This window comes from Empidonax traillii, unplaced genomic scaffold (assembly GCF_003031625.1).
Source record: "Empidonax traillii isolate 1590-97213 ecotype Southwest subspecies unplaced genomic scaffold, ASM303162v1 scaffold38:size1800464, whole genome shotgun sequence".
Taxonomy (NCBI): Eukaryota; Metazoa; Chordata; class Aves; order Passeriformes; family Tyrannidae; genus Empidonax; species Empidonax traillii.
The window spans coordinates 1,093,749-1,116,077 of NW_020955231.1; the positions used below are offsets into that span (position 1 = coordinate 1,093,749).

A 22,329-nucleotide genomic window follows, 5' to 3' on the forward strand; every position below is an offset into this window, starting at 1 on the left:
TGTTTTGTTTTGTTTTTTTTGTTTTTTTTTTTTCCAATTTCCCCTATGTATATGATGAAAGTTTTTGCATGTGAGATACACATCCCTCTGCATATCTGCTTGGAACAGATTGTTATGATGGGCTTTTCTCACACTTTCACAAAATATATGCTGGGGCACGTAAACTTCTCATGCATAGAGATGCACATTTGATGTCTCCAAAAATAATTTGCAAAAAACACAGGACTTTGAAAAGGCGACATAATGTGGAAGAGAGTGAGGATGATCTGAATGGTGTGATTAAAATCACCCATTATGCTAAATTATTGCTTCCACTGCTACAAATACAAGAATAATTGAAACATGAGATAGAGCCTTTGTGATCCTCTCTGTGTTGCCAACAATCTCTTTGGCCAGTTCAAGCCACATTTCCAGTTGTGTGGGCATCCAAACCTCACTGTGGCACAAGAATTGAACACTTCCAGCAGTGACATGCTAGACTTGTGTCATACTAGAAACCTATATTTTTTCAATCTTCTGGAAAAAGATTGGACAAAACATTCCCTTTTCATGTTGCATTTTAAACAGAAAGTTGCTTTTGCATCTAAACAAAAGTGTTGACTTTTGATAGAAAGAATAAATTAATCAAATTATTTTGCCAAAAAGTAACCGTGTTAAATCTATTTGCAAATGCTTTTAGAGAGTCCCAAGGACCTGTGTTTTGAGTAATTCATAGTTCTCTTTTCCATTCCACAGAGCTCGAGCTTGAGCTCCTCTGCTGGACAATACCTCCCACTGGTGGCTTTAGAGCCACTGAACCAACTTGCACTGCCTCACCTCTTCAAGAGAGATGACTGCAAAGCAAAAGAGAAAATATTCGGCAGACTGCACACTAGCCCAGTGAGGAAACTCCCATCTGTAGGTCACTGCTGCATTATTCCGATGACACAGCACGTGGCATTTCCCACTTAAAATAGTCAGCAGTTCTGGATTTTTGAAGTGTTGTTAAAACAATAGAATCAAAAGAAAATTTAGATTTAATGTCTTTGAAATTTTAAAATGGAGCATCTCTCTTTTGTCTCCCCTCATCTTCATTTGAGATATGACACATTTTGTTTCTTATCCTCTTCCTTTAGTAACTTAAGATGCCAAGGAAGTTTAATTCCATTTCTACTCTACAGACAAGCTCAAGCCTTATTATTTGTCCCATCCAGTTCCAGTTCCAGACTGTTTGCTCCAGACTGAAAGAACACCATGAAGGCTGAGTTGAAGCTACAGAGGCATCTTATCTTCTTGCTGCAGCTGAACCTCTAAAAGGGCTCTTTAGATGTACTGGAGAGGTAAACTCCTGTTTATGGCTCGATCCCTACCTTCTGGCATCTTGTCTGTTTCCCACAGATGACCCGTTCAGATATAACTAATGATGCTGAGCAACTCATTTTTGAAGGTGCCCAATATTTTTTTTCTCACAGGGCACAAATATTCAGTAAATGTTTCCCACTCACTTCCGGCAGAGTGAGCACAGAAAAAACAGCAGTCAACTGAACTGAGAACTATAGCAACTCTTCTTACTTTGGTTTCCCTAGAGTAATTTCTTTACTGTCCTAGGGTTGGGCTGTGCAAAGTACTGTCTGCACAGACAACAGAGCCTATGATAGCCAGTATTGCAGCTCAGTAGAACCTCAGCAAGAGGTTCTATACTCTGTGCCAAGGGGCTACCAAGGAAAAATGTGTTTCTTAGGAGCCAAGGATCCACCACAGTCATAAACAGAGGATATCCTACTGGCCAGACACACTAAGCTTTACAGACTGTACATCACTCTAAAAAAAATTAGAGGTGTTTGAAATCTGCTTTATTTTCTGTTAGAAGTCACTTTTAGGAATTGGACAAGTTCTCGTAACAGCTTTTGGATGGCTGCAGTCCAGAATTTCCACCCTATATGATTTAGGTTCATTGTAACTGAATTTAATGTTTCTCATTTATTCTAGTTCCAGACTGAGGTTATTGTTATTAACCTCTTCCACTTCGGTAGATATGGCAAGATTTCTCTGTGCTAAGAATAGCAGTGACTTCCATCTCAGAATCCTGATGGTAAGGACAACTGAAATTGAAAGCTCAGAGGATGTGGGAGAACCAAAAAAGGATACAAGCACAAAACTAGCTTTATAATAAAAGTAGCATTTAAGTACCTCTACTTCAAGTCACCAAATTTATGAAAGTTACTTTTCTATAAAACAAAAATACAGGTTCTAGCAACCTGAAGTACTAAAACCTGGTCATTCATAGCCTAAGAAAAGGTAAAAATGACAACACATTGACCAGGGAACCTTCTTCTACTTATAATTACTATTTTCACTAAATAAGTTCCAAAAAAGAAAAAAAGAAAGCTACAAATTTTAACTACATTACACTCAGAAAGTGTGATTTAAAGTAAGTTTAATGTGAAATACTCATCTCTTCAAGAGAACATAAAGCCATGTGGATCTTGGAGCTGCAAACTAAAGCAGGTAACATTAATAGAGAACTACACATTAAAAAAAATTGTGGATAACTGTAAATAGTTTTGTGCTCTAAAATCTGACTGAAAAGAAAAAAATCAGGTTGCTGCATGCATACATATGTGTATGTGTGTGTGTGCATGTACACTTATACCCAGAGAGCTGCTGGGCTATAATAGCAAACTATCAGAGCTGGATTCCACTGATGTTAAGTTTGCACCAATACAAAACTGACCAGCCTTACTAAAACTGATTAACATGTGGGGAGTACTGCAGGCTCATGGGCAAGGACAGCCTCCTTCCAGAGTGGATCTGTGTTTAATAATGCATATCCTTGGTCCTGTGCCTACCTTTCGCAAAGGCTTCAGTTTTGTCTCCATGATGAACTCGTACTTGCACAGTTCACAGCATCGCGTATCTGAGCTCTTGATCCACTGCTGCAGGCAGGCTTGGTGCACAAAATGAAGACTTCCCGTGCAGTGACAGGGGGTAATCAAAGGGCTCTCATCATCTCCTTCACAGTGACATATCCTGAATCAGAAGCAAAGCTGCTCATTAGGAGAAGAGAAAGCAGAAAGGATGTGGAAGACGCATGTAATATCTGTGATCACACATAGTTGTTCACTGAGGATCTTGAGACATATATATCAAAGGAATGTGTTCCATAAAGGAGCTAAAACTAAAGAACTCCATTGCTGCGCAAGCACATACACAGGCACAAAATAATTTGAGCACAGACATGGCTAACTAGACAGCTGCTTTCTAACAGATGAGGCAGACACACAGAGCCTGACAGAAATGCAGCATCAAAAAAAAAAAAAAAAACCAAAACAATAAGAAATTACAACATTTCATCCAGCCCAATAGCACTTAACTGAAAATAGCATTTAAACAGATCAGATAGCACTTCTCAAGACAAAATATGCATAGAGAGATACAGCTACTCATGTATTACAGTCCGAAATAGAAAATAAAGCAAAATACCTAAAACAGTAGTGAAACAGCCCACCCTGGTATCATGAACAGTTAATTTAGCCTGGACTTTGCACAAGTGATTAATTCCAGTGTAAATTTGCTAAGAGACAGATTAACACTGCTGAACTGCAGCACTGAATCTGAACCTCAAAACACACCTACTCTAAATGGATTAATGGTTTTGCTTCTCCAATTCTTACTTTGCAAGAGCTGCTAAAGAAGCATCAGCTCTGCAAATTCCCCATTTTCCTCACAGCCTAACTGTGGAAACAGCAAGGATATCCAATACAGTGCTACCACCAGCTGCTGACATTTGATTTCCAGATTCAATTTATACACAACCCTTGGGTTGCATTAAGCATTGAAGTCCTTCTAACCATGTGGAAGAGGTCATGAATTGAAAGGGGAATGGTGAGGAGCTCAGGGACTGAATACAAGTTACTAAGCATATGTGAAGTACATCCTGGCATGCTGCCATCCCTGTCTCATTACTGAAATCTCTTACTGATGTGTAGCATCTTGCCTCTTGCAACCTTGCTGATAGCTGGCAAGTAGAAATTAAGGAGTAGGTGATTACAACAGCATCTTGTTGATGACAAGCCAGTACAGAACTAGATTTTGGTGGTAACGAGGGGGGAAATCAAATAATATTGGCAAGTACTAACAAAGTCAGCTTTAGAAAGTGCTGTCAGGGAGGAGAAAGACTAGGATAGTAAAATGCCAGGTAAAGGGATTGGACATTTTCTCCTTTACTTGATGACTCCTGCTCCTCAGCCACATTTTGGAGGTGACATGGGGCAGACCTGTAGACAAGTCACCATGAAGACAGTCCTGATCTTGCCGTTCCCACCACCTGTGCACAGGGATATTCATCCTTTTTGGACCTCACATTATGGACATCACACAAGGCCTACCACGAACAGCCAGGACTCAGATCCCCCTTTTGACCAAGGCATCCAGAAAGCCTTTTATAAATAAAAAAGTATTGTGGGATACAAACTGAAGGGAAAAAATTTAAGCTAGATTGATCTGATCTCAGAATCAATTTTCAAGAAGTCTGTTTTCCTTCCTACTCACACCCTCTGACCAACCCAGCAGTGCTGTCAGGACAACACATTGCTCATTAAAAGCTAAGACATATTCAGCTTGGCCTTTATTATGCATAGCTGAGTCTCTCATAATATTCCCAGCTTGGGCACTAATAAGAGAAGAATACCATCTCAGAACCCTAAACCTGAAACAAATTGTAAGACAATTTATTTGACTCCCAAAGAAATTATTTTGCTTAGTAGCCTTGTTAAGTGCATCAGAGGAGTGCAAGACAGCAGAGAGAAGGCTGCATGCTTCAAATCACACATATTATAGCAAGTTGACAGGGTGAAGAGACAGAAACAGCACAAAGGCAGGGGAAAGCATAACAGTCACCACCGCACATGGGAGGGTTCAAAGGTAGGTGGTTCTCTGGTAAACCAACCTGCAGGTATCCCCCGATGTGGACACAGGGGAGAGAGGGGGGAACTTTTCTGAGAGGGGGGAAGGGCAGTCAAGGTCACTGTCCTTCTCAACTGAACAGAGTGGTGCCCGCTGCTCTTTTGTTTTCAGTTTCACTGAGGTGCTGTCCTCAAAGACGTCATCGTCCCCCATATCGTCTGAGCAGAAGTCCGTGCTTTCCACCAGCATGCTGGAGGATTTCTCTGCTTGGAAGTGACTGGAATAGCTCTCCAGTTCATGAAATTTATGCAGGCTGCTGATGCTGGAGGTGTGGGAGAAGGAAAAAAGGTAACGCAACAGTTTTTTGCTCCTTGAGGTGTCATGGTCCACTTTGTCCTCCAGCAAGGGGATATGTACAGTGCTGTGGTTCTCTGCTCCTCCTGATGCACTTGAGTAGTTGGAAAGGGAAGGGATATAGGAGTGCTTAGAATTGCTAAAAGAAAGAGGCCTGAGATTCAGTGGTTTCCTCTCTTTAAGATGAAATTTGTTAATCCTCAAACATTGCTCTTGAGTCGGGGTCAATTTGCCTTCTGAGCGTGTTCGCTCCACATAGTCAAAGCACTCGCTGGTGCTCTGTGCCTTCTGGTCCACGTCATTGAGGGACTTGGAGAATTTCAGAGTGCGGGTGGGCTTTGCATTCTTAGCAGATCTGAGTGCCTGGCCCCGATCCAGCCCACGGGAGTTTCTCTTTGCTGCATGAAACGTGTCCTGACAGATTACTGTCACAGTGACCCCTTGTGTCAGAGGGCTCTGGCAGTGCGGATTTTTCAAGACAACAGCAGACTGCACTGGACTGTGATGACAACACTCAGAAAACACTGCACTGGAACTGCATGCAGAACAGTGGAATAAAAGCACAGAAAGTAAAAAACAATTACAAAAGAGAACACATATAATTAAAAGTGAAGAAATGAGAATTACGGCTAGTGTGGCAATGGCAAACGTAGCAGGGCCAAACAGTCAGTAGGATTCAATGAAGCAGTGTTAGACAGCAGTCGAGTGAAACAAATGGGATGCTTCGTGTGGGAACCCCACATTGCTTACTTCCCTGTAAACGTGCTTTTTCATTTTTGTTTTTCCTTAATTTGAACCTTGAATGAGCCTCACTGTAGCCACACAAACGACACACTTTACCTGCAGATGTCCTGGTTGGATGGTGTAACAGAAGTCCGAGAGAAGCTATGAGGGGCAGAGATAGAGGTTGGACTTCCAGCCTGCAGTGAAATTAAAACAAACAAACAGAAAAACCCCAAGTCATGAGTCAGTATGCACAGCAATCACCTTCAGGGTGAAATGCAGCATATGGAGTCAGATACATCAGATATTCAAGCTAGTTGCAAGAAAGTAGCTTCATTACATAATGTGAGAAGGAGAGGTCACACAGCTTCATCCTTGAAAAAGTAGGGATCATAACAGCAATGTTTTACCCCAAGGTCAAATGCAGACATCTCTGGAGTGGGACTTGCCAGCTGCCAAACACTGCACAGGACAATAGCTCAGGAAATGAGCAATGCTATAGCAATTAGAATAATTAGATGAAAGTGTGTGTATAGACTAGCTGAAACTTAGCTACTATGTAATAGCTAATCCTTCCTCTTATAATGATGACAAGAGATTATAGGCTTGGGGTTTTCTTCACAAGACAGAATTGTCAGTAATTCAGTATCTCAAACACTACTTGGGGATTTATATTCCGTACTAGCATATGCACATGAGCAACACCTGCCAACCCAGACCATGCCCCAAAGTACTTTTTGCACTTTGTGAGGCTTTTCATTCTGCTCTTACTTGAACAGAGTCTTCCATCTACCTGGAGGTGTGACAGCAGTCATGTTTGTAAGTTGTAACAAGAGCACAGTGGAAACAGAATAACTAAAGAATTCAGCTGAACTAACTAAAAAAACTGACGCTAAGCTCTTGGCATATTAAACAAAATTAAAAAGAATGAGCATTGTTTCAGAGCTGGGAGTCCATGGGCTATTACTAAAGAAGTTTCCCGCTGCTGTGTTCTGTGAGTCACTTCGACAAGCTTCTCAACTCTTCCTAGAGGTTTTGGCGAGGAGGAGACGTGGGTTAATAAAACTTGGTAACAGAGAATCTTTAAACTTGGTTCTCCCATGTTCCACAGCCGCTGGATAAGCTGTGCTGCTCACCCACCACTGCAAAACATTGCCTGCATTTCAAAATTGAAACAAAGGTTTACAGTTCTTTTGATCTGCAAAGCAAAGCCTGAAACCCAGGAAGGAACAATGCAATCAGCAGAACAACAGAAGTATCATCACCATGCTGGTCTTCACAGAAACCAGCACAGACAGCAGAGACCTGGGCCAAGAAAGCGCACTAAGCCAGACCATGGGAGACCTCGGGTGACGAAAGGTGTGTTGCCACAGAAGCACACTGTGCCCAGCTCTGTGCCTCAGCTTCAGACACCAGATTAGCTCAGCCATCACTGCTTCAGTGAGCTCTGGTCACAGTTCAACACACACACACACTCTATCTGTCTCAGGACTCTTCAATTTTATACTTAATTTATTAAAAGTCCTTATTGTATATTTAAACAAGGCTGCTGCAGGCTTTTACACCCTTGCAGTAAAAGCAAGGTTCCTTGTCACACATTATACTCTTCTTTCTTTGCAAGAGAAGATACAAGGAGACACATGCTAGTTTATAAATACAGATACAACTACGATCTTCCATGTCACAGAACTCGTCTGTCGGGGTTTTATTTCTCTAGCCAACAGCACTATAGACAGCAATGTACCTGCCCTTACATTGGGATGCCTCAGGTGCACTGAGATTGATAAAACAGGTATCCATTTACAGTTTGGTCTATAGGAATTGAAGGCAGGACTCAAACACACACCTCTTGACCCTTAGTACGATGCTGTAACTTAATTTCCAACTTTCCCAGCTAAGTGCATGTACAGAATAAAACCCAAGAGAATAACTTTGGGCCAGAAACCAAACTGAACTATGTTATGACTGTGACAAAACAAATTAAAGACAAATATCAATTATTGGCTTTATCCCGGAAACTATGATACATTTTACACCACTTACATGTACGTGCACTGATTCTGATCATACAGTGAGGTGCATTCAGGTATTACTTGGAAATATGGTCTCTATTTGATGCTTAATCTCTCCTAAAAGCAGGCACATCTCTGACTTCAAATCCTATCTTTTAAAAAGTATTTGTGCAGTAATTACTTTTGTTCAACTGAAAGTCTGACAATGTAGTAAAAGATGTATATATGTAATGTTTCATTATGCAAATGAAAATTAATAAAAATTAACAGATTAGTTAAAAAGACTTATTTAGCAATCTTCTAAAAACAAGCCACTGGACCAGTAAAACAGCATGTTGCATTCTGCCATGGAAACAGAGCCATATATTGTTGGAAATGAAGTCATAAATCAATTAATAATTGTGTTTCAGGTTTTATGTTATGATCACAGAAGGTAACCTGCTGAGAACGAATCCAGTCTCTCAACTCATTTTCCAAAAAAAGACAGCAGAATATATGATGTAACAGTCTAAAGGCAGATGATTACATTCACAGATCCAAAATTTCCCTTCCAAAACAATGTATACTGGTTTCATCATCCAAACGTCTGGTACCAAGACAGTGTCAAAGTCTCGCCACTTGGGAAATCAAAAGGTTAGGACAAACAAGGAATTGTGGAATTTCATTTGCATTTCAAGCTTATTGTTCTGTTTCTAGATGCCAGCACTGTTCAGGACAGCTTGCAAAACCCCCACATCTTAGGCACATTTCCTCTCTCCTCTACCTTTCTGCTTTAGAACAAAAGGTCTTTTTCTTAGTTTTCATACCAAATGAAAATGCAACCAAAATGTGAACAGAAATTAACACACTTGGATAGGCACCACAAAGAGGAACAACAAAACATTGGAGGAAGTTATGCCCCACCCTCGGTGTAAGCTAACGCAAGCTGTGGCTGCCACCAAAAGCCATGGTTCAATGAGCCTCCAGTCAGTCTGTCCTCCTTTCATCCCATGCTTTTTCCTCATAAAACTATTTACACAGTTGCACTGCAACTCAGAGTAGGATAGCGAGGTGAAGTAAAACTAACCATTGCTTTAATCCCAGTCACTTCCCTAGCTACAGCTGCCAGAGGAACATCAGTCAGTGAGAGCATTGAGTCTCTAATGGCGAAGCACAACTCCTTGACGAGCACAGTAAAATGCAAGCTGCTGCCAGAAGTAGTAGTAAGTTCTGCCAGTTCTAGAACCAGGGCTACATGCAGCTGATGCTGGCCAGTCCACTCAGCTCACCTGGATTTACTAACTCAGATAGAGATGCCACTGAAAAGAAGAAACATGGGCAGCTTTGGGCCAGAACAGGGCAAAGAGGCGGCAGTGATGGGTGAATGAAACAGTGAGGTGGATCCAGCTAGCCTGGAGGTCTGATGTTGTTCCCATATAGGGTTCAGCTCTGAAGAGGCAGGGAAAACAAGCAACTAAAGCCCTCTCCACTCTGTATTTTCTGGCACACACACCACCCTTACTGTCCCAGCAGCACCCGCCCAAGTAGGAGCACCTTTGTCTGAACTGGCTACTTGTGATGACGACAGCAGCAGTAGGTTTTAAAGCACTCCTTCTCCTAGGAGGTTTCTGCCATGCTCATATGTGACATGCATCTTAAGCCTTGAGAGCCTGAATTTGACCCTTCTAACCCCATAATTCCTTGCTGAATCTCTGTGAACTTCCATGTCCTTCACATGCTGGAAAATCACCTCCAACAACGAGCTATGTACTAGTGAGTTACTTCACACAGCCCAACTGGTTGCCTAAAATAGCTTAGGACTAAAGGTCAATAGTTAGTTAATTGTGTATATTGACATTCCCATCTAATGCAATTCAGTGAGGTCACAGCATGGCCTTCTGCACTGCTGTTTGAACAATCACAGCAATTCTGAATGTAACAATTCCTGGAAGCCTATAGTTCTCTGGAGGGTTGCCAGCAGGAACATATACATTTTTTTATATACATATGATACATACACATGCATATGTGTGCTGCCATAGCTGGTTGTTCTCACTCTGCCCCCATTTCATGAACAGTGTTATCTGTTGGTGAGAGAACTCAGCCAAGATTACCTACTTGTGATTACATGCTGCAAAAATCAAAAAACCCACCCTGCCTAAGAAAATAAAGTTATCTTTGAAGTGAGCCATAGTGAACATGCCAACAGCTTAGGAATATTTCAAGGTAACCTGCTTATCTGAGATGGCACTGTTGCTGTTGTCCCACTCTGGGCTGCACTTCAGTACTAGAAATTATATATTATTTTAAAGAACAGGGCCTGTCACACTCTAAAAAAGGTAAAAAGGTAAAAAATCAGAAACTACTTAACTCTAGTAGAATTCCTCAAGTGACTGAAAGTCCAAAGGAAGCAACGAAAGGTTTTCTCCCACACCTGCAATTTGTCATTTCTAGGTGCCACATGAATAGGAACAATACTGTGACCTCACTATTTGTTCTACAAAAACATCTAGAAGCCTCAGTTAAGGATCTGGAACTAACATAGTAAGAACTATGTACATTTAAAACCAGAGCACACCTCTCCTTTGGACAAAGAGTTAGAAAAAAGAAGCACAATTAAAGTCCTTTACTCAGGAGGAACTGCAGCACAAGGAGCTTCAGACAGATATAAATTTAACAATTGAGTAAGGAGCCAAACACTCTGCAACCCAAATTTCAATCTGGCATTTTGATTATGGGCTTGCCTTTATTTTACACTCTCCTGACAAGGAGTTATTTTCTGTTTATCACGTAGACCCTACCCAATCATGTAGTAAGAAAGCAAAGCTGCTGCTAGACATGGACACGGCAGGCACTTATCTTGCATGCTACCAAGACCATCTATGAAGAGACTCAGGGAATCTGACTGTCTATGCTACCCCTGCCCCCATTCACCTCCCCTCCCTTTGGCAAAGGCAGCTCCAACCTTGTCTCATCCACAGTGGAGCCAAATGTACTAACCTGACACTTGAGAGGCAGAATAAGCCACCTATGGACAGAGAGGATGTTCTGACAGGCAGACAGCCCTGATGATAGGCTGGTTTTGAAAGCTTTCACTAAATACCAACATGGCAGTATAAAGCATCAACATCAGCAACTGCTGATCTTCTCCAGTAAGTTCTCCCTATGACACTCATGCCATTTTGACTTCTAATCCATACTAAAATCAAATGTCTTTAAGTGGGATGAATTATTAGAATGGAGAGTAGTTAAAAAATTGGGGGGAGGGAGTGAGCCCGGCGGAGAGATATTGTAAAGAGGAATCTGGAAATTTCAGGATGATAAACTCTACCATTTTGAGTGATAGGAACCAGGAGTCAGCTGTTGCAAGAACTTCCATACTTTATATAATATACATGACTGTAATTAAAATTATGTCTAGCAGCTAGGAAAAGAGCTGAATTCAGCTCTCCTTTGTTGTTCCTAAAGAAATCTGAAGGAGGATTCTGGCAGGAACTTTCTCTAGAGATTCCATGACTAAAGAAACTAGAGAAAGAAGGCTATCTATCCCTTCAAAATCTCCACAAGTGTAATACAGCCTGCCTATAGCTCAGGATTAATGTTGACTAAAACCAGTAACAACTGCACAGGTTATGCAGGGAGAAAAAGAAATAAAAAATATATATGGCCTTTGACTTTAAAATCTTCCTCAAAATACCTTGAATGGACTGAGGAAACAGAAGAGGAAAGGAAACTCCTGTGGGTTCTTCCCTCATGGGGTGCCTTTATATGTACATGAAGTAAGAATCCAGCCCCAGGAGAGGGGATTTATCACAGCACAGGAAGACTATCACACTCCTTATGAACATGACTGCACCGTGCCCCAGCCTAATATTACTTGCTCTTATGCTTGGGAAGAGAGTATACCTTCATCTTCACACTACACGATTTTTCCTGTCTTTTCCTTTCCGCAATAGTTCAGTGGAAGGATTTAAAAAAAAAAATTGTCTTAAGCAACTTCTCTTTCCCTACCCCCAGGCTCACATACCTGAACTGAACACCTCTGAGCAGCAGTTCTTTTCAGTAAACCTTGGTCATCTGATAGGCTACAGGATAGTGAAGCTCTGTGACTGAAAAACCTGGACTGCTTTTCTTTGGACAAATGCTCACTGAATCCATCAAAGCTTCAGGCAACAGTCGACATGAGTATTCATATGCTTTTCTAAATCTGTTCCAAGCTGATGAACAGCCTAAATGGATTTTAAATTTCATAGCAAGCTTAGGCTACCACTTTGTGTGCCTGCACTCACTGCTATTCAGCCTAAGAATAATCTAATACTTACAGGCTATCTAATAAAACTATACAGGCCTTCAGAAAAGACAAAGCATTTACATTTTTTAAGGAGTGCACTTTTGATTCCTTTGCTGTGATCCCAGTATTAGGATTTTCAAAGTTTGCCCCTTCAAGGGCCATGAAAATAAGCCTACAAAGTGCTTCCCCATTACAGCAAAATCAGTCCTCCAGAGCAATCAGATGACAGGGACAGCACACAGATGACGTGAAGATATTTCCATACATCACATTATCAATTCCAGGATATATCAAACACTTTGACACTAAACAATACCACTAATTCGAGGGTAACTGTTTACAGACCAGTTTTTTTAGTGACCTCATTTCATCTGCTTGTAAGCACAATTCCTTTCTCTATAAGCAGAGGGCATGAATTACCACCACTGTGAAAATCCCTTTTTTAGCTGCTCCCAGTGACTAGCTGTGTTTCAGGGTCAATTTCTTCTATATTTAGAGGACAAAGTTGCTATAAAGTTTAATTATTTCTCTGTGTGGCTTGTATGATGAAGGCACTTTGCAGCAATCAGTGGCTTCTTGGCAAAAATGCTGGTTCAGGGAAACAGCTGAGATGTGGATCTGGGCTGTATTCCCCTGTGCCAACTGGGGCCATTTCAATCAGCATCACTCTGCTTGAATAGGGCAAGTGGGGAATCCGGTCGTGTTTAAGTCCCCTGACTAAAATAAATTCAAGCTTCCTTCAACATTTTTTTTTTTTATTTCAAAACAAACATAAAAGATCCCAGAAATTCAAACATTTCACGTGGAGCAGATTTAAAAGGAGTATTTGAAATATATGCACCAAAAAAAGCGAAGAAGGGCCTGGAGGAGTGCCACATCCCCCAGTGTGCAACAATACTGCACAAAACCTAATGGCACCATACAAAGATCCTCCTACATCTTTTTCCCTGCTCCTTTTTCTGCTGTTTCTGGCCTCCATCCCTAGCCAAGTATCCAGGTGATCGCTTTTTCTTGGCCTGGCCACATGTAATAGCACCTCTTCTGCCTCTCCTAGGCATCTGCCTCTTGGAGAACTGCCTTTTTGCCCCTTTCTGCTGGGGGACAGCTCCACCTGGCCCTGACACTGGGGGTCTGTATTCGGAGAAGTCCTGCTACCTCTGCCAGCTAATTTCATTTTCAGTGGCACCATCTGTCTGCCTCACTCCTTGATCACTTTTAGCCCTAGGGCATTGCTTTCCTTGGTCACATCAAGTATCACAGCATCCTTTCTTGGCTAAAGGCTGAGTTCTGACTCAATCTTTTCCACTCAAATTGCACTGTGCAAGTGAAAGCAGTGGAAAGATACACAGTAATAATCACAGCAGCTTCGTAATGACATATCAGCACCAGAAAAGCTTTGAATCAAGTGCCAGTGCCAAACATTTGTAGCAGATTTGCTAGGTTACTGTGCTGTAAGCTAGATTTGGGTGGAAAAACAACGGCTGAAACAGTCATTCGTAGGAAGCATGAATATTTCTGTACACACACACACACATCAATGTATCTGGAATTGCAGCATGTAATTGATTTAATTTTGATTAAAAAGCTCCTCTTCAAATGGTATAGTATCAACAAGTTCTGGGGATTTCAGAAAGGGCTATAGAGGTAGCCAAGCATTTCCATACTTACTCCTTTACATGTATTCAATCTGCCTTATTGGCCAGGTTGCTATTCTAAACAATAAAAAAAGGCACTTTCCTATTAAACCTCAGAACTGAAAAAAAATTTTCCATGTGCTTAACCTTCCATGCAGCATCCCACAACTATACTCTTTCCTGATTTGTAATATAAATTGCTTGCAACAGTCAAACCACCTGCAGACCACAAAATAATTGTTGCAGCTTAGCACTGAACCGTCTGGATGCATAAGGCAGCGCTCAGATGTAGGAGGCAAATCAGGGAGCAGGACTTCTACCCTCTGCCCTTGTTCAAACTTGTCTCCAGAGTGGAGCAGGTGCACTGAACAGATCAGACACAGAGGTGATAGAGGAGCAGTAAGAACATCAACACCTCTGGGAAGCTCATTTTGCAATCAAAAAGTCTCCCCCATTAAACTGGCAAAGCTGACTTTTGATCCCCTTGAGAACTTCAGCTTTTTCAACACACAGCAATCATGTCGAATGTTTCAGAGCTTCAAGATGAACGTAAATATTGATGTCTCACTTGCCAGCACTCCCAGGGAGAGCTTTGCCAGAGAGCAAGGTCCTTTCCATTACACTGCCACACTACCAGTCCTTGATGAATTAAGAATGAACTGTGCAGATTTGTATGGATACCAAACTGCTGGTGCCAAAAGGCTTGTGCTGAAGGTACGATGACATTTAATGGCAAAACTATTACCTCTGTTGAACAAAACCTGACAATCCAATTAAGGATCCCTAAAAAGAGTCAGGGTAAGAAGAAACAGACATAGTCCCATTTTAGAAAAGCTCAAATGACAAGTTACAGTGTCACAGTATTTATTGCAAAACCCTTTATGTGAATGCACATTTTCTAATGTCAAATGAAAAACACAATCCCACATCAATCCATAATAACAACACCTTCAGCTTGGTCAATACCTTGTGCACTGGACACTTATCCTGCTCGCTATTTAGGACACCCAGTAATTCTGTCTTACTTTAACTTTTCCAAAGTTAAAGTTGTCTGTGCCCATATAAACCATAAATTAATGCAGACACTGTTTCCTCTGCTGGAGATAGTTGTGAATAGCTCCCTAGATCCAGAATGACCCAGAATAGAAAAAAGGGACGTGAGCTTGTCACAGCCATGGTGACTCATTCTTTCATTAAAAGTCACTACTATCAGTGACATAAACTGTGGCAATGAAGGGTTGAAGCTTATGCACGCTGTGAAAAATACTGGTCAACCAGCACAGCCTTGCCTGCATGAAGGCTTTAAGCAATTGTACTTGTTTAAGCAATAAGTTGTCAGGCTTACAGCTAATTAAAAGTCTTATCTGCAGTGTAGAAGTAGGAGTAGGGTATGTCTTGCAATAATTACTTTTTTCCTAATGGCATAACAAAACAATGGTGGGTTTGATGTGCTCATTGGCTATACCGGAGTGTGACTAGAAAGGGGGGAGCATCTTCTCTTACACGATCGGGGTCTGTAAAAGCTAACATTTTAAAATACTTACATAGTCATGCCCTGATAACAATATCATGGCGCTAAAAGTAATTCAGTGTGGAAGTAACAATAAAATAATGTTTAATCACATATCCTATTCATATTATGGGATGCACAGCTATACATACCTTACGTAACTTTATCTTATAAAACAACATACTTGAGCGATGTTTTTGGAGCCATTTTCCCGCCAAGATAAGATCTCAGGCATCTGTCATCTATCTTGCTCCTACCAAGCTAAGGAGGCTGACAGTGTGAAAGAGAAAACCTACTGTAGCTTCCATTTCATTTGACCTGTAAAGAGAGTCTGCAAAACACCAGAGTTCTAATGTTTCAGGAGTGACTATCAATGACAGACACAAAAAGCATTTTCTACTGGTCACATTGTCACATAAATCACCCCAGTTTTGAAATGAAAGAAATCCCAGTATTCCCAAGTTTAGCAAAGACTGAGTTATATTGAGGAACATACCTTTGAGATGTTACTAGAGCGGCTCACGGAATGCCCCAAAGCCTTCTCATTCTGAAAGAAAAACAGGATCATTGCACCAACATGTCACAGTTATGAAAATATTTTAAAGCTGGCATTAGAGACCAAATTCCATGGAGAAAGTCTTACAGGTGGCTTTTAAGGATGTTCCTTCTACTGACATCAGCCTGATTTATGATAATCACTAAATTGCTTTGTTTGCTAACCAGATATTACCTTGCAGAAAATCACACAGGCAAGACAAATACAAACATGAGAAATACTGAAAGAATTATTTATTTTCTTTGTGAATACTGTAGAACTCTTTACTCAGATGGCATCTATTTTGTAAAGGATACTTCTCAGTATCATGAAGACCTGTTTCATCTACATTTAAATGCAAACATCCAACCACTTAAACCAAAAGCTCTTGCTTAAAGAAAATCAAAAGTATCACAGTGTTGACTGGAAACAATTGTGAATAAACACATGCATGTCACTGCAGGAGACAAAGCAGAATTACTGAGGAACTTCTTATCTACTACAAAACTCAGAAATAAACTGGAAATATAATACAAGATGGAAACACAGAAGCTGAAATTCTAAAAACTGAAATCAGTGATAACTGTATCTGTTACTCACTTTTCAGCGTGCAGACCCTGACTGATAAGCATGACAACCTTATCTCCTATGAGAATAAACTGTAGGCTTCACCAAGGTATTTAATACTTCAAGGATCCCCAGTTTCTGAACATCAATTCAGTGTAACTGGACACAAGTGCTCCACTGGGAAGAGCCTAGAAATTGCTCTAAAAAATCTTTTCTGAATAAAATCCAACAAAAAATACTTTTCTCCTAAATAAATATTACAAACAGGGCAAGTCATAACATTTGGTTACAGATCAGTACCTATGTTCCTCTACATCTGTGAAGCTGGGATGCAACTGGTTTGAGATTTAAACCCTCTGAAAAAAGAGTGAATTTACTACTTTTTTCTTTGAGTTCTATGCTAGGTAAGAGTTTTTAGGAGTGCATCTTTTTGTCTGGGATTTTAAGAAACAAACTCTTTCACCTTTATTTCTGAAGATAATTTAACCTAACAGAGACACTTTGAGAGCACTCTCTTCCAGTTCTTCTTGGCACTGACAAATCAGATATTGAGACCAGAAGTCCTGTCTATATAACAGAGACATGAAAAATTCCCCACCAAACAGTCAACTGCTGTTATTCCTAGATCAGCTTGGGTACAGCACACTGTTCACAGACCTCATGCCTATGGTTTGCTACAATTCAAGTGACCCTTCAGTGACTAAAGCCCATGTGCAGTCAGCCTGGCTGGCTGGGCACTCAGATGCTCAGACCCATACTTTGAGATCCCTGTGCTCCCAGATACTTCTTCCTACAGCACATCCACAGAGCAAATTCAAAAATTTTGTGACAAGAAAAGAGAAGGCAAGGCATAAAACACCAGCATGTGCTTACAAAAGTAGGGTGCCCCTTTGTTACAGCACCAGTTGCCTCTCAACACAGCCCTGGGCACTATATCAGTTGACAGATAAGAGTTGCATTTCCTTCCTCAGAAGCATGAGTAAGCAAATACAGTGTTCTGAAATCCTCTGTATGTCCAAGTATCCAGAAGACAGTAAAACAATGTTTTAAAAGAAGAGGGGGGAAGTGACCAGGGAACACCACATGCCAGGTTTGACTGATGGCCAAAACAAAAACCAGCAAGGATCAGTTTAAGGTCTGGAACAGTTGTGGTCCAAATTTGAATGCCAGATTTGTATACTGCAAGGCTGAGTTTGATGTTCAAGATGATTATGAACTCCTGCTCCATAGATAACAGTATTCCTGGAGCAGAAACAACCACATAAAGACTCCCAAAAACACGGACATAATGCTTATGTGAAGATTAATGTTGGACGGGACTACTGCCAGAACCCGTACAGCTAAGAATTGCCTCCAATCATAAGGGAAAGACCTGGCTGATTTCATCAAAGGCAGTGTAACTATAGAAACAGGAAAAAAAAAAGTTCATTCAAGCTACAGAAGACAGGAGAAAGAAAAAAGGGGGCAGGAACATGTTCTCAAGCTATGACGAAAAGAGACACAAGCTGGCAAGCACAAATACTTGTCACTGCATTTGTGCGAGGTGTGGGGGAAGCAGGCTGTGCTTGGCCTTCTAGGGATGTGTGGGAGGTAAACAGAGCAAAGCTACGTGGGACAAGGGAAAATGATAGTGAGGAGCAGGATTCATGGGCAAGAAGACTCCCTGAAGCAACCCATACAGCTCCACACCGGTGACAGTCTCAAATCCAGCCCTAGGTGTCAAAGACTTCTAGGTGAATTTCCTAAGAACAAAATTAAACAGAGCACAGGTTTCTTCCCATTAACTCAATGGCTCCCAAATACTGCTGTCTAGTTGAAGAAGATGCCTGCAAGGGAGTGCGACTGAACTTACACAGGCACCTCTGTTCAAAAGGATGTGCTAAAATTCAATAAGCACAAACAAGTAGGAGGACAAGACCTGTATCTGCACAATATGGCAGATGATGCAGAACCAACAGACTTTTAGCCATTGCCACAGGAACCATTGCTACCTCTCCTCCTAGAACTGATTTTATCCGATAGATGCCAGGAGTCCATAAAAGACATATGTGCATACTATCTTTATTCATCTACTGTTGCAAGCATACCTATCAGGGGTTTCAGTCAGTAGATGACTGCAAACAGCTGCTTTTTTAATTGAAAGAGTGACCATTTTAAAACAAAAAAGCAGTGTTGAAAAATATTCCCTTAAGGGCTACAGAGAGCATGCACACATATATTTAGGTATCTGTGATATCCCTAATGGACTCCTAGGCACCTAAGTGCTTTTTAACATGTGTGTTTCTTTACCACACCAAGCTGGTACATCCACGTAACACCAACAGGAAATTCACTACAGTCTTAGCCCAGGTTGGCCAAAACTTGTACTCAGTAAGAGCTACTTATCCCAACATGGAGGAAAAGCACCAACTCAGCTATATATTCGAGGAGTGACAACTGCTCCAACAGCCACTACCAGATCCTACACAGACTTGCAAATAATATGCACCTTTTTCAGTCTGACTGACCTGTCAACTACCAAGCAGCCCCATCACCCAGATAAAACTGCATCAGCCTTTGAACACCAACTGACCCTGCCTTAGCCTGTCATCTTATCAGGCATAGTTTTTGAAATGTCTCATAGTTTACATACACACAGACTTTAAAATGTGTTGGGTTGAAAAACTGAGATAAACAACTGAGTTTTGCTGTGCAACAGCAATTTCCAGTTCACTGTGACCACTCAAGTAGCACTTCTGCTGAAGGAACGTATTGTGCTTTCTTGCCAGCTTCTGCAGAGGACCAAAAAGATTTATTTATTTATTTATTTATTTATTTATTTATTTATAAATCATTAAGCAGCAACAGAAACACCTCTAAGTAATACAGTTGATGAAGTATAGCTGTGCTGTTTAATTCTCTTCTGGAAATAAAATAATAAACATCTACCCTTCAGGAAAAAGCACAGTGGAAGCCATTAAATAGAGTCAGAACTTGCTGGTGTTCCCCACATGGTGATGCATTAAGATATTGTATGTTTTTCAGTCATTAAGACAGAAAAGAGCTGTAAAGCCATGGAAGGAGCTCCTAGAAGAGGCAGATTTTAATAGCAGGCACAAACAACTACTAAGTGAGTAACAGAAATGTTAAACAGGTAAAAATTATTTTAAAGGCAAACAAACAAAAGCTCACTTTTCACACTGTACCTTACACCACTACATTCATCCTGGGATCTTTTACCAGTTACTCACAAACTAACACTGACATGGGTGTGGCAAGGCTAAGCATCTATTTATGCTACTATCACTGTCCAACAAATAAAAATTTTCTATTTCTAGTATGGTCCCACTGCACAGTAAGACATATTCTGGTCTGGTAATTACAGCTCCAAACAAGCTCTCCTTCCCTCTTGCAAAAGCACTAGCCTGCACGTGAGTGAAAGGTCAAGACAAATGCAACATCTGCCAGCACGGACTATACAATTATCACCAATTAAAGCAAGTGTCATTCTACTTGGGCAGTTTAGTCTTTCTGTATGGGATAACGGGAATCCTGCCTTTCAAAATCATCCTACTCAACTAGAACCACCACATAAGCATTAAAAAACCCAAACCACAAAACAGTAAAAAAGTCACTTAGATAGGAAAAAATTACAAGTGCAACTTGTCACTTCTCCTGAGCCATTCACTGCCAGTTACTGCTCTGAGGTCCCCATCAGAGTCTGGCTCTAGGGAAATGACTGAAAAACAGAAGAATTGCTACCCATTCCTACAGTGACACGATACTCTAACCTCTGAATGTACTTGTACGCAACAGCCAGAATCCCCCTCCCAACTTTCTTTTCTTTTTCTGTCTTCCCCTTGAATTTGCTCTGGACTGTGAACGACAGAGTTGCCTCCTTCCTTCAGCAGTTGTTTCAGTTCACCTCTGCGTTCCTGCAGGGCTCTTCACCTTGCCTTCTCCATTTTGCTGGCTCATTCTCCCTTCTGCCGCCATTCCTTGGTTACTCTTGCATGACACCTCTCCCCTTTCAGTTTAGAGATCTAGAAGCTGATAACTCCCCTTCTGTCCTTCCTTTTACCTCAGTCTTCATATATTCAGCACTTCAAGTTATTTTACCCTTGCTTCCCTACCGTAACTCACTTTCCACAAATAACATCAGCTACATAGCTCACACAGCCAAACCCAGAAGCCTTGTGAGCACCAGCACACCAGTTCCTACCACCTGAGCCAGAGCAGACATAGCTGCTCTTATGCACTTACACCATGTAACATGCTGACCTTTCTCCAAACAGAGCTGTAGACTTAATGCAAGCAGGCACCCTAAAGAAATACAACTTATATGTCCCTATCGGGATGGAAGGTAAAAAAATGCATCAGTAAAATAATTTGGTTTTGTGTTTCCAGCACTTTGGTTTCCAGTCATTAAGGCAGAAAAATAAAGGACGACAATGGAAGCAGTTTCGTAGCTCATGCAGCCTTGTTCTGGCTACATCCCTGACTACCTAAGTTTAGTCCTAAATATGGTTAATGCTAAACCCATCTTCATCTCTGCTCATAGACCTGCAGAACAAACTGCAAGCCAGAAGCCAATGAGTTAGCAAGATGATTTTTACTCTCTTTCCATTTAGGAAAGGAGGACAGAGGGCACCAGAGGATGGTCCTCCTCTGCAATCAAGACACCAATGCTATGTGTGAACGCAGCGCATGCTTGCTTCCTGAAGTCTTAATTATTTAACACACCAGTGACCTGATAGGGCACTATATTCTCTATTTTGCAATACAACTTCTGTATTACGTTATATTATGTGATAGCATGGGTTAAGAGCCTCATCTAATGATAGGCATTCTCCAATTAAAATCTCAGTAACAAAGAGCAGAGACCTTGTTTTGAGGATGGTGTTACTGCAATGCCCCAGACACAGAGTACTAATGTCTCAGCCCGACAGGACACACAGTTAAACAAGCCAGGTCTGACCGGCTAGAGCCTTGTCAACTTATGGTTTTCTAGGGGGACCCGGAAAGGCATTTTAATCTCATTTTGTGCATTACAATTGCATTTTACAATGACAGATTAAGCATGAGATCAATGTCTAGCAAAATCACTTACTCATATCAGTGAGTGTCATGGGCACTACTTCAACAAAGTCTTCTGGATGAACAACTGATTTCCCAAATAAAAAACTTTGCAGGAAAGAATGAATATGTAATAAATGCTTCCATTCATACAGCAATTCTCATTCTTAGATCTGATGAAAATTACAGAATGGGACACAGAATGTCATTGCTTGAAATGATGAGGTGCTGAAGAACTGAATAGCTGAACAATCCTTGCATGGCAAAGCAGCAAGTCAGAAGTGTAACCTCCATCTAGTCCTATGACCTGAGCATGAATGCATCGCTGTTCTACAAACATGCAGTGGTACACACCCAAGTATTATTTCAGGTTTCATCACTGTGTCAAATCTCCTAACAACTTCTTCCCAAAATTTCTGCAAATCTTGCACTGTAACCCTATACCTGAACAGCAGATATTAAAAAGAATGTACACTTTTAGTTTGGGGAGAGGAGTCATTGCTCCTTTGCAAAATATTGGCAAGTGCACTTAATTGTCTGAAGTGGACAGAATGAGAGAAAAGAAATGGGAGAACGCTTTGTAATTATTTCTTTTATGTTTGTCAAAACCAGTGCACTGTTGAATTACAAAAGCTTTGTCAGCACTAGATCTTGTGACTGACAGAACTCGACATTTAATTACTTGGATAGGAATCAGTATTTTGCATCGTATCAACTGAATATGGCCTTTATTTCATTGGCAGTCACCAGGTCACTGTGGAAGAGCAATAAATATCATCAAGGTT

At 41.0% G+C, this 22,329-nt stretch overlaps 1 protein-coding gene across 5 annotated transcripts in view; it reads right to left on the reverse strand.

Moving 5' to 3' along the window:
* Positions 1-22,329, reverse strand: part of MARCH8 (membrane associated ring-CH-type finger 8) — a 98,568-nt gene that overhangs the window by 7,906 nt on the left and 68,333 nt on the right. For 3 of the 5 annotated variants that reach the window (XM_027878112.1, XM_027878114.1, XM_027878115.1), the window contains exons 3-6: positions 15,884-15,934; positions 6,079-6,158; positions 4,928-5,773; positions 2,829-3,009 (exon numbers count right to left, since the gene is read on the reverse strand). In XM_027878112.1, coding sequence (XP_027733913.1) covers positions 2,829-3,009; positions 4,928-5,773; positions 6,079-6,158; positions 15,884-15,934 — 1,158 coding nt within the window. The remainder of the gene's footprint in view (positions 1-2,828; positions 3,010-4,927; positions 5,774-6,078; positions 6,159-15,883; positions 15,935-22,329) is intronic. The other 2 variants (XM_027878116.1, XM_027878117.1) reach the window with 2 other exon arrangements.